This window comes from Pithys albifrons, chromosome 4 (genome assembly GCF_047495875.1).
Source record: "Pithys albifrons albifrons isolate INPA30051 chromosome 4, PitAlb_v1, whole genome shotgun sequence".
NCBI classification, from domain to species: Eukaryota; Metazoa; Chordata; class Aves; order Passeriformes; family Thamnophilidae; genus Pithys; species Pithys albifrons.
The window spans coordinates 67,238,346-67,251,380 of record NC_092461.1 but is presented as its reverse complement, the minus strand read 5'-3'; the positions used below and the strand labels follow the sequence as shown (position 1 = coordinate 67,251,380).

General features: G+C 39.7%; 1 protein-coding gene across 2 annotated transcripts in view; it reads right to left on the bottom strand.

The window, feature by feature from the left end:
- The window catches only part of NSMAF (neutral sphingomyelinase activation associated factor), a 38,261-nt gene extending 26,273 nt beyond the window's left edge, over window positions 1-11,988 (bottom strand). For both annotated transcript variants that reach the window (XM_071554476.1, XM_071554477.1), the window contains exons 1-5: window positions 11,823-11,988; window positions 2,763-2,852; window positions 2,587-2,665; window positions 2,431-2,498; window positions 2,305-2,341 (exon numbers count right to left, since the gene is read on the bottom strand). In XM_071554476.1, coding sequence (XP_071410577.1) covers window positions 2,305-2,341; window positions 2,431-2,498; window positions 2,587-2,665; window positions 2,763-2,852; window positions 11,823-11,875 — 327 coding nt within the window. In that variant the 5' untranslated portion in view covers window positions 11,876-11,988. The remainder of the gene's footprint in view (window positions 1-2,304; window positions 2,342-2,430; window positions 2,499-2,586; window positions 2,666-2,762; window positions 2,853-11,822) is intronic.
- Window positions 11,989-13,035: the final 1,047 nt, after the last annotated feature.

The window sequence follows — 13,035 nt, the reverse complement described above, 5'->3', positions numbered from 1 at the left end:
GCTCACAGCCTTAGAGTTTTGTCCAAATGGGAATTACCCAAGACTGGCAACTCACAACACACTACTGTGTAAACTTTCTCAAATGAATGCCTTTCTTCTGCTGCTAAATGTTTTGCTTCCAGATCCAACCACCATGAACACCAGAATTCCTCTCTCAACTCATAGCATGTTTTTGAACAGTTTTATTTCTCTGGTGCTATTCTCACACCTGAGAGGATCTTCTCTTCCCAAAAGCCAAATGAAACTACTCTCCTTCATAATTACTCATGAAAAAAACATGTAGGAAAAGATTTGACTGCTAGCACATTGGTTTGTAGATACTTGCGCCTTACTAACCACTGTCTGAAGGACAAGCCAGAAATAAGTCATGGGTTTCTCTGTTTGTAGGGAAGGCTCAAAATTCTCGGGCCTAAAGTGCCAGACTCAGGATTGGTTCTGAACTGTACAGAACACACTGGACTGCATCACCTACTGTCTTCTAGTCTGTGGCCCAAGAGACTTGGATGATTTAAGAGCCTTTTCCAGTGCCTTGGTTTCATTCCTACAGCTAGCACATCTGTAGTTCTATACTCCAAGGTACTGTGGCAGCAGCCGCAAACCAAGGACAAGTATTAAACTTGAAAGAACAGATATGTACCATTCTGGCTCCTACAGAGAACTATCCCACTTTCACCAGCTGACAACAGAGCCAACCTTCACTACCTGACCACTCACAGCACCATCCAGCTAAAGAGTGGTGTGCTTAGACACTCACAAGCTTGGCATGCTTCTCTAAGTGCTACATAAAAAAATAATGGCAATTAGTGTCCTTCATCTGATATCAGCATGTACAGGCCTGAATCAGGCCACAGGAGAATCAGAATGAGAAACCTGCATTACACTCAGATAACTCGTCTGCAGGATAACTAATCATTTTTCTACACTGAATACTTCACATTACATGAAAAAGTAGACATTATGGTTTTGGGGTTTTTTTTTACTTTATTTATCCAGTCATGTATTAACAATTGGTTTTTAGTCTAAAATTCAGACATTTAAGATGTTCCACTTATTCACCACATCCAGTTTCCTACAAGGCAGAATTTCTACTTAGAAAAAATATTCATAATTAGATCATGATGTGCCATAACTACAGCTAGTGACTACTTGACACTTGAAAGTCTGCATGCTTCTTATACAAAGTACCAGCATTTATCATGCCACCCAACTATTTCAGAACAATTCCACAAAGACAGGAGGGTGAATAGCAATATACACACGGGAGGAATGGGGAGTACTAACTTCACTTGCCATCTTAAAAGTTAATTCTCCTTTCCTATGAGATATTTTTATCATCATTTATTCTTAAGACCACACACTAATGATGTATAGTGGAAACATTGCATGTAACAGTTAAAAACACCTTTTTTAAAAAACCTCAATACACAAAAATTCTGCCAACTCAAGAAACCTTGACTACACAATATTCTTCACAGAAGCAATTTCAAGATGAAATTAAATATACCAATTACTTTAACACAGCCCACAAACTTCTCCGGCATAGATAATATTAAATGCCCTAGCTCATTTTTTTACTGCAGCAGTATGTAACTGAGCAAGGCTATCAGTTTCAGGTTTTGGCAAAGACAGATTTTACAAATATGCTAGAATATTTAAAATTATATTTCTCATCTCAACTCTGTTCTTTGCTGAAATTAAAACATTTTCTTGAAACTTTTACAGCTTTGAAACACATATCAACTGCTATTTATCAACATTTGAAGTGCATTCCCTTGGTTAACTTTAAATATGAACATTTCCAAGTTAATCACAACTCTTGATTGAAACTTGAAGACAATATTTCAGGATAGCTTCTGAAAACTATTTGCTGGACACACAGCACAGTCCAAAGTTTTCATAAAGCTGAAGTGCAAGGATCAAGATGGCTTTGCTATTACCACAACACACTGCAAAAACTAGAAGAAAGCAGTATAACAAGACCAAACTAAAGATGATTAATAACAAGTTTCATTTCAGTCTATCCTCCTTTTTCATTCAATTCTCAAGCTTCATTATAAAATACACAGTGCAAAAAATTCACTTTATCAAATTAATGACTTAATGAAGTCATTAACAGTTTGAAATTTCCAGCATCAATAGCCTCACATTAATGCTGAGTTTTTGACACTAATTAATTTTGTTTTCAGTCTACTCCCCACCCTAGGACTCCAGTTTTGAGAAAAACACCATTAAAGAATGTAAGCTGCCTTGTTTATGTAACCTCACTCATTTATCCATCAAGAATCTGTTATATACAGGTCTTACCTGGCTACATAGAACAGAAATCCTTCCAGATGTATCCCTGAAATGTAAATAAGATATTTGAAGTTATGGGTATTTCAGCTGTAAAAGAAGTTAAATAGAGACACAGAGTAACCCAAATTCACTTACCGTGTGAAAGGGTTATTTCCTTCATTATCTTCTGGGGCTTTTATACTAATGCAGTCTCTCAATGGTATCTGCAGCAAGTTATAAAAATATAAAATCTTAAAAGCTTTTTAAAAGAGAATCTTAAGTTACTGGAAAATTTAAGTTTGCACTGCTTACCTTGATAATGGGTTTGATACTGTCATCTGGTTCAAAAATAATTGATTTTGAACAGATTTTTAGAGAACCTCTGAATTTTCTAAAAGGAATAAAAGAAAAAAATTAGTTGTGTATGTGTTTGAGATACATAAAACTAGAATGACTCCCGTAAATAAAGGTATGTAAAAGTTGTGTACCTTTCATCTTTGCAATCTTTATTTATAATATGATTAGCTGTGTGCTGTTCAAAGTAATATTCTTCCAGGTTAAGAAGAAGTAGTGAAAACCTACAAATAAATAAAAATCATTTATTCCAAGATAAATACCCTAACAATTAGTATTCTTAATAGGAGATATCAAGTGTTTGGGAAGTCTTCACCGATTTCTCTGCTCTGCCCATATACCAAGAATACATTAATTTAACTTTTTAAAAAACAACTTATAGGGAAATTCGCATATGTATGAAGAAGATAGATTGATGCTCTTCCAACATATATAAGGTTAGATATTTGATTCTGTTCACATGCCTTCAGCGGAAACTGTTCTAATATAGCTGGGCTTTCTGCCCAGTAAAGATGATTTTTGCCCTGAGCAGTGTATGCTAGTTAAAATATACAGTGACAAAAAAAAGGAAGAGCAGGAACTAATCACTTAGAATGAGGGAAATTAGATAATTTTGAAGGAAAGCTAAATTACACTGGTCTAAAGTGTTAAATGAAAACATGGTCGCAGATTTTACAACACAGTTGAGTCACTTGACAGATGCCCTTCGAGGAAGCATTACCTTCCCCTCCAACCACATTCGGTACTTCCTCTGGACCTCTGCCTGTTCAACCCCACAGGAAGCCTGTTTGGGGATTAATTCGATCAACAACAAACCTCAACAATAACAGAACAAAAATAAGAAATTGAAGTCTCCTAAAATATTTAATTGCGAGGTCATAGCAATGTTGTGCTGATACCAAGTAAATGCAAATAGGCCAGGTTAGAGAGAACATGCATTCTACAACAACTTAAACTGCTTCAAGTGATCAAAACTCAACAACTTTCTATCAGGGTGAACGCTCAGTCACTTCTTCTTTCAGCTGTGGGGAATGGCACTGGATACTGGCATAGCAGGAGGAGCAAAAACATCTTTTATCACTTCAGTTGGAAGTAAAATAACTTCTTTGTGTGCAGCGCTGGTCTGATCTGCAGAAGTACTTAGTATTTATTCACCTCCACACTTGGAGCTTTTTGTACTGTATTCATGATGTACTTCGTGAGAAATGCCTGTGAAAACACTAATAAACACCAAGCATCCCCAGAGCAGTATTCAAACAGCAGTGAATATGTTGAGAATTCACAAAATTAACTGGATGGATAGAATAGCCTGTTCACTAAAAAAGCATATTTCACAAGAAAAAAAAATGTGCTGTTGGAAAATACATCTTGTTCACTTAAAGACTGGTGTTGTGGCTGTTACATTAAACAGAACATAACAATAAAAGTTTACCGTAACTACAAATAACAGTGGGTCCATATACATAAAACTGCTTATGTGTCCAAGACACTTTATCCTAATGCTCTGTTGCTTTTTCAATACATCTTTATCTTTACCTCTCCTCTCTTGTAAACAGGTATTTTATGATCCCATTGTGCTGGTTTTGGCTTGATTTTCTTCACAGTATCTACTATAGGACTTTGTTTTGGATTTATGTAGAAAACAGTGTTGTGTTGATAATTCAGGGGTGTTTTTGTTATTGCTGAGTAGTGCTTAAACAGAGTGAAGGCACTTTCTTTCTCACTCCCACCCCACCAGTGAGGAGGCTGCGGCTTCACAAGGAGTTGGAAGGGGCCATAGCTTGGACAGCTGACCCCAGCTGATCAAGGGGTATTCTGTACCATATGACAACATGCTTAGCAGCTCCCACACAGTTACCATTAAATCCCATTTTTCAACACATCATCCAGTTGAAATCTGGGACAACGCTGGAATTTCTGTGCTTTTGCAAACTCAGACCTTGCAAGTCCTAGCACATTTTTAAATTAAGGCCTTTTAATAAACCTACATTTGGATATACAAAGGGCAAGTCACCACCAGAATGCTTTTCCTTCTAGTATGTATAAGCACATACACTCAGTTTATTATCCATAAGCCAGAACATTTAACTAAAAAGTTAAGAACAAAAGCAATACTCAGATTTGTTTGAAAAGTATCTGTTTTCTTTCACCAGGAAACAGGGACTACTGACAGAGGGAACAGTATGCTTCACAGCAATGGCATACATGATCCCATTAATTTTTTTTTCCAGGAAAACTAATAATGTCTGGTCGATAGAATTCACTTTTGAAATTCTTCATTCTTGGGCTCTTTCCTTTGTCTCACCGACTCTTTTGACACACTCCTCACATTTTTATACTCTCAAAATTCATCTGTTGACAGCACTGGTAATAATTAAACCTCTAAGTGTTTGTAAATGCAGACATCCTTCATATATTTGAGACAAGCCATGTTTTTACATCAAAACATTGGCTGTTATTCAGAGTAACTATAACATGCTTAACATAAGCCAAACCACATAAACCAAGAGAGTTCTCTTTCAATTTTTTTTTCTTTATAACTATCTCCATAAAGCTGTGGTATCTTTATACTTGGCACTTACTGAACCAATTTATCTACCCAAAATCAGAAGCTATGGGCTACTGGGAAGGATTTGAGGTACACTTTCCCTGGCATAATCCTCACTCCTGCTGAATCAGATGATTTCATGAAAAAAAAAACGCACAAGATATGTACAAAACCTCAAACACTTTATATGTGCAATTAGATACTGTGGGAAATTGTGGGTTTCTTTCCTTTTACATACTGCATTTACTAGCAGCATCCAGCTTACCCTTCTGCTATTCTCTCTCTGTGTCTCCTCCACATGAATACTCACTCCCCAGGTTTACAGAGACAGCGTCTCTGCAGAGCTCCTTGCTGGAGACCAGTGACCTCCTGTGCCGTGATCTCATGCTCACTGAACTCAGGCTTCCTGCCTAGAAAAAAGCTTGTATCGCTGGCAGCTGTTAAAGCATTTTTCTTGAAATGTTATACATCATATAGGCCAAGTGCATTTTCTACATTTTGTCTTTTCCCTCCACTCTCCACAGAGTCCATGTGGTTCTGCAGCCTCTTCCAAGCATTCCTATCCTTGTTGCTACTCTGCTTGCAAGTCCATTTACTCTAACTGCACTTTCCTATATTTTTAGGCTGCAATGAGTCATTTCTTCAGGCAGACAGAGCTAGATATCAAATCTCCACACAGATAATCACCAATCTCTACTCTTCTCAAGCACCCATTGCATTTTGGGATGAACCTACAGCCTGTCCAAAGATTGTCACAAAACCTGCCCGTTTTAAAACTGATACGCTACCATAAGTGAAAACAAAATTTTCAGATTTGCATGTCAGCTACTGGCTAACAATCTAGACTAGGCCAAGTTACTGGTTATAATGGACTCCTGAGTTCATCTCCTGATGCATCATCCCTAGAATAACCTTCTGGAATTTCTCAACCAATGTCAGTCTTTGTTCCTTAAATACTTAAATTTCATTTGTGTGAATGATCCATAGGGTTGTCAAAAAAAAAAAAGGGAAAAAAGTAAAGTTCAGTCAGATGTAACTAGAGTACACTCAGAGCTTTTTAATCTTCACAGAACAAATGTCTTTCACATAAATAGAGTCATTGATAGTTACTGTATCAACAGGGTCCCTCTTGAGAACCATCCCGGCACAGGATGATACTTCAGGCTTGCCAGGAGGTTCAACAAGTATCTACAGATAGCCAGGGAACAGATCAGTCTCTAGTACACTGCTTGAGTAGGCAAAGTGTTGTTTAGGCCTGAAAAACTAGGACATTTACCATAATAGCTATACAATTACAGCACTGAGGGGATCTTCAACGTTCAGCTGAGTGGTTGGACTTGAGACTGCCTGCCTTCCAAAGACCTAAAGAGGGTATTCCAGAGACACTTGTGATATGAAGATAACTGGCATACCAAAGTTACATACCATCAACTGCAATGCAGTCCTACAACAAGAATTTGTATGCACACTTAGTACAGACCTCAAATAGGGGGTTAATTCTTCTGCACACGTCAGGATGACAAAAAAAAAAATCAACAAATAACAGTAATAAGGGAATGCATGATATGGATGCCCTGTATAAGAAACTGATTAACCCTGTGACAGTTGAAAACTGTATGTTGGTTTTGAGCCACCAAGCAGCTGCATAGCTTCCTGCGCTGAGTAACAGCACACACTGTGAGCCTATGACTGCCACACTGCTCTGCAAGAACAGCCTGGATCACAGAACCAATGCCAAGACAAATAACAATAAGCAAGGCCGTTCCCAGTCTACCCTCCCTTGCCTTTATGTCTGAGCTCAAGACCTAAAAAACCCTCAACCTCAGCAGTTAGTCAGGCAAATCGTAAATTTTAACTGGGAAATGTACAAAAATGCTTTGGTATCTAAAATGAAAACTCTTCGTGGCTTTGGTTTGGGTTGGTTTTTTGGGTTTTTTTGGTATTTTTAAGTTATCAGCAAGAACCAGTATCTGAAAAAAAAAATAATTGTGGTTCTAACACAAACAGTTCATAGAATCATAGAATTGATTGGGTTGGAAAAGATCCTTGGAGATCATCAAGTCCAAACCTTGGTCCAACTCCAGTCTGTTTACTGGATCATGGCACTCAGTGCCACGTCCAATCTCAGTTTAAAAACCTTCAGGGATGGTGAATCCACCACCTCTCTGGGCAGGCCTTTCCAGTGCCTGATTACTCTCTCTGTTGTGTATAACAGAAATCAAAGGGACCTTCTACATTTGCCTACTGCTCTAAAACTTTGTTTTCCTATAATACTGTAATAATCAAATATCACAAACTTCTTTTTCAGGCAAACAGAAAAGGATTTTGAGACATTTTTCTTATTATCAGCAAGTGATTCATTTTAATCCATTGTCAAAATGAATACAAAGAATAACTCTTGAAACTTCCCATATATAAATGATTTAATGAGTGTTTATTAAAAATCTACTTACAGAAATTCAATGCTACATCTTGGAAAGCAACTCAAGTATCTGTTGACACAAAATCCTTTGAAATCAAGCAATAAAACTCACACTTTAAACTGTATTACAGGATACTTTTACGCTTGCTTCTTAATAAAGACACATTTCACAGGTTTATGTCTACAAATTTTGTGGTCACAATGCTATTTAATGGCTTGCAACAGACTGATGAAGTTAGAAACTGCAGCCATGTCTTCAGGGATCACCGACCATTTTTTCTTCTATATTTAACTTGACATACTATTTAAAAAAACCCCAATATATTATTTTGAAAATGACAGAGAGACAGATTAGACAAGATTCTCAAAAAAAATAAGACCCCGTGAAAGTAGCTACAGGAGTGAGAGGTTACAAGGTGTTCAATGCTTTATACTGTAGCTTCTAAACAGTTCAGACTTTATTCTCAAAGTCTCAGCAATAGTAATCAAGCTCTCAGAAAACTTGCAAAATGATGACATTTTTAAAATACATGTAATATTTGAAAATTGAAACTTAAGGGAGAAAAAAAAAAAGCAGCTCCAGTAGCTTACACTCTTGTGTAGGCAGAGACCTTCCCAAGAAAAACAGAACTTACTGTGTTTTTCAAAGAGCTCCCCTATAATTGCCACTTGGAAAAGGGCTGAGGCCTATCCAAGATGCATAGGAAAACTGCGCACCTCAGTAGCAAGAAAACACATTTACAAAACTTTACCCCATTTGATGTCATTCTCAATACACAAGGTTTGAGAATCCAATCAGCACTCCAACATTCCTAGCATTCTTCAGAGTATGCAACAAAGAAGGAAATCACATTTTACAAACTGCAAAACAGTGTTTAAAAGTCCTGCCAAGATACTACAAAATATCCTCCAAATACAAAGTGTGCTGCATCAGGTTTAGTCTACTAGAGAATTTTATTTTTACTTTGCTTGGTGTGCATCTCCCTCTATGCTTCAGTTTCAGAAAAACTCATCTGAGATCCAACAACACATGGGGGGAAAAAAACCAAACCACAGTTCATTCTATATACCAATTTCACCTACCAACTGAAGCACTGGAATTGCTCAAGTTCGACACAGGAATGACTGTGTAGGGATCAGTGCCTTGGCAAAATCCTGTTTATACCACCCAAAGAAGGTACCACATTGATCCTGCTTTAAATTTCTAATCTGTGATTGAATTCTTACTATTTTCATCGCTTCATCAGGAAAGTCCATGTTGGAAACCTACTGGGACACAAGGATTTCAAGTGGCTGATCCAATACGCCTTGCACAATCTGCTGACCCGATACTGGTAGTACAATCCTGATAACAGAAGGATGTTGCCAAGGATGAAAAAGCAGTCCAGCCCAATCCAGGAGGAGCCCAAAGCTAGGTAAAACCAATTCTAATATTAAACTCTCTCCTAACAAGAGCAAAGTATCCATAGGCCAGCTGTAGGACTCATTTGCTGATGTTTCAATAAAAGTCTTCATTATACATATTTTGTTCCAAGAGAGTAAGAAGATAATACCAATTTAAAAAAAAAAACAAAACAAAACAACAATCCATCCCTAGCACTACGTGTGCCAGTAGGTTGCATCATGTGAGTGATGTTTCCAGCAGAACAGATGAACGGCTCACACAGGAAGCCGAGCAGTGCAAAACAAACCAGGATAACTATTTGCAGTCTCTGTATCAAGTGTTACAGTGTTTCACTTGCCCCAGCTTGGGCACACTGCCAACAGAATAGAAACATCAGCTTATTATGGAGACTACCTGAGCCAAACACCGTGTCATTTAATATAAAGTTATGTAACTAAAATTGTTTGCAAAAAAAGGATTCTTGTTCATGAAGGATGAATGGTTGAGGGATAAATAAACTGGATAAGCACGCACGCAACACTAATTAAAAAGGGACATAATAACTTTCTTTAACCTGGAACACCTGGGCAAAGTGAAAATAAGAGGTGAACACACAGCTGAAACAGATACAGATGAATTTGAAGGATAATTCCTGACAGATAATTCCCCTGCTCAGTAGGGACATGGATTTGTTTAATTAAATGGAAAATAAAACCTGTTCCTTGTCCTCAGTGTGTCCACACAGGGCATCTCAGCATTTTGTTTTCTGCTAGAAAATGCTATATAGTCAGAAAAGAATGGTTATGTAACCAGCTTTTAAAGTGGACTAATTAGTTAAGAAGAAATATTTTTTTCAGAACACTTAAAACTACTCTGATCTTCCCCTCAAAAGCAACTGCATAAGAAGATTTAGCTTCTTACCAAGTTTCACAGTACCCTTAACTGGAACTTCTGTAGCTTACAGCTTTGTGGAAAGCAATGTACAAATAACAACAAAACCAAACAAACCAAACCACACACCAAATGCAGTTGCCAGAAAGCTTCAAAAAGTCCTGGTCATCTCACTAGGAAGTATCTACACCAACGATACAAGGACCAAGAGAAGCTTTGAAGTAGAAGTTGGTATATCTGTAAGAACTACCCACCACGAACAAGAAAAGTTCTCAGAGGCTGTCCCTTCAGTTCAGTGATAAGGACCTGGGGTTTTTTGATATTTTGAAGCTGAACTATAAGTAAAACAGGTGAAAAAACCCTGTTATTTCTGATCTGACATTTCAAAGCTCAAAATCTGTTAAATCACTTAAATATTTAAGATTTCCTAATTTAGAAAAGCACAGGAAGAGAGGGAGGGGAAAAGACCTTATACAGACTACAAAATATATACAAATTGATTTTACACAAATATCAATTGTTAGGCAAGGGCAAAAAAAGGAGAAATGAGTTTGCAGGTGCAGGAAAAGCTGCCAGTGCAAATGAGAACAAGACTCATCTTTTATGAGGTGCTCAAATTACAAACTCGACATCCTGAGATGTTTCTAACTATGAGCAAAGAAAAAAATTTCTCACCAATAACTGCAGATCAGTAATATTGACAGACATTGATATTGAGTTTGTTTTCAGGCATTTTTTAGAAGAGATTTAGATCCCATTTGAGTTCTTTGGGAAAAGTCTGATGAGTTCTGGCCTTTCCTTTCAGCTTCTCAAAAAGCCCCACAACTATTTACATTCAATCTAATACAGTCATTCTTCTTGCTTTTCCTACAATTAGATGTTTTACTTTAAAAATAATTAAAAATTAACTAAAAATCCTTCTCGTTCCCTTCTACACAGGAAGTTTGTCCACCTCTGCAGCCCCTCACATACAACTGAGACCACAGCAGCCCCCAAAAGCAACAACATACAAGACAAAAAACGATCCTGAACACGTCTGTACTTCAAAAACCACTTCAGAGGATGTGGTAGCATCGTGGACTGCACAGCCATGAATCAGAATTAATATGGACAGAGTGAGTCCAGCTCTTTGTCATGTGGTTTTCTCACCAACAATAAACAGCGCTGTGTAACCAGCAGAGACCAGCATGAGGAATGTGCACAGGGCTTGCATAGGACCAGGCTGCTGTCCCTCCACGGCTCCTGCAGCGGGAGAACACGGGGCATCCCTGGGACCCCCAGAAAGGACACCGTGTCCCTCTGCTGTGTGACCCGTGCAGACCTATTGCTCTCACCTTACAGAGGTTTCCTGTCTGGAAATACAAAGATTGGAAAGGATTTTGAAACTCTCTGACAAGCCAGATGCAGATGAGCCCCATAAAAGAAAGTGGGACACTACCTAAAAATAAGAGAGTAAATTCAGGATATACTCCAGCATGTGTGATGAGCCTTTGTTTTATGTTCGGAAACAAAACAAGGATTACAGTCAGGAAGCAGAAACGGGCTAATTGAATTTAATACTTTAAAAAGCCAGCACAGAGTCTGTAATTTAAGGGCTGACAACACACTGATTATAATGTTAAGGGGGGGCTAAAAAAAGCAAAGAAACCAAAACAAACTATAGTGAAGCAGAGCTGTAACTCCACGCCACCAACACAACTGAGAACAAATAAACAGCAATCTCCAGGTGCTATTTTCATGCAGCTTTACACAAGGCAAGCAGCATTACTGTTGTCGCGGGCCCTTTCTACACCCTTCTGAGCCTTAACTCTGGGAACCACCGGGCACCTGCTCTCCGCAGTAACACAGCGCGGGCAGCGCCGGGCTCGCCCCGCCGGGCCCTGCCCAGGCCGCCCTGCCCCAGGCCGGGGCTCCGGGGGCCGAGGCAGGGCCGGGGCAATGCCGCTCACCTCTCCTTGGAGTACAGCTCCCGCTCCAGCCGCCGCCTGCGGATGAAAGCCATGGAGCCGCCCGGCCGAGCTGCCCGTGCCGCCGCCACAGCAGGCCGGGCCGGGCCAGGCCAGGCCGCGCCTCGGGGGGCGGGGAGAGCGGGCCGGCCGCGGCCGCAGCCGGGCTGGCGGGCCCGGCCCGCCCCGTTGGCAGCGCAGGGAGGCGGGGAAGGTGGCTCAGGCAGCCGGGAAAGGGAGCCTGTCGGCACCGAGGGCTCTGCGCCCTCGCCCGGGCTGCGGCGGCTCTGCGGCCCTTCGTGGAGCTCAGCGAGAACAGAGGGGGCTCCCGCTGTCACACAGAGAAACTGCATGTGTCCTAGGGTTAAAATAACAATTTCAAATGTAGTGTCATTGCAGTGAGATTCGTTCTGCCCGCAGTGTGTGACAGAATCTGGCCGGGCGGAAGGTGAAGTCCTGCCGAGTGTTGAAAGCCTAAAATCAGAGAACACCCTGAGCTGGAAGGGACCCATTGGGACCATCGAATCCAACCCCTGGCCATGGCCAGGACACCCACAGAGTCACACCGAGCACCTGAGAGCATGGTCCAAACACTTCTCGACCTCATTCAGCCTTGGTGCCCTCACCACCTCCCTGGGGTGGATCCAGTGCCCAACCACCCTCTGGGTGAAAAACCCTTTCCTGATAACCAACCTAAGCCTCCCCTGACTCAGCTTCATGTGGTTTCCTCAAGTCCTGTCACTGCCTAGAAAGGCTATGGAAAGGAGAGGTAAACTGACTCAGAGACCCCTCAATGAAAAGGATTTTATCCCTTCTCCATAAAATCATAAAGTCTTTACTAATTTTTAATCAGAACTGTAACGAGTTTGTATTTTATATTAATTTTTGATTTTAGCTTGTACCTTAGTTTGTCAGGATCTTAACCATGCATAGCTTTAGACAAAGAGGAATTAACCCTGTAAGCAGTAAACTGAAGTTTAAGAAATAAACCAAAACCTTGTTTAGATTAAAGGCTAAGCTGGAAGAAATAAATCAGAAAACCTGTCTAGGTTGAGGCTTGAAGCTGTAACATTGTTTAGTTAAAAGGAATATAGGGCTGCAGAGATAAGAGCAGTCCATTAGATATGTGAAAAGTCACCCTAAATGTACTGCTTAACTTTGGGGAGGGGGTATCAGTTGTAACTAAGTATATAAACCTGGAAACACAAAAGTCGCT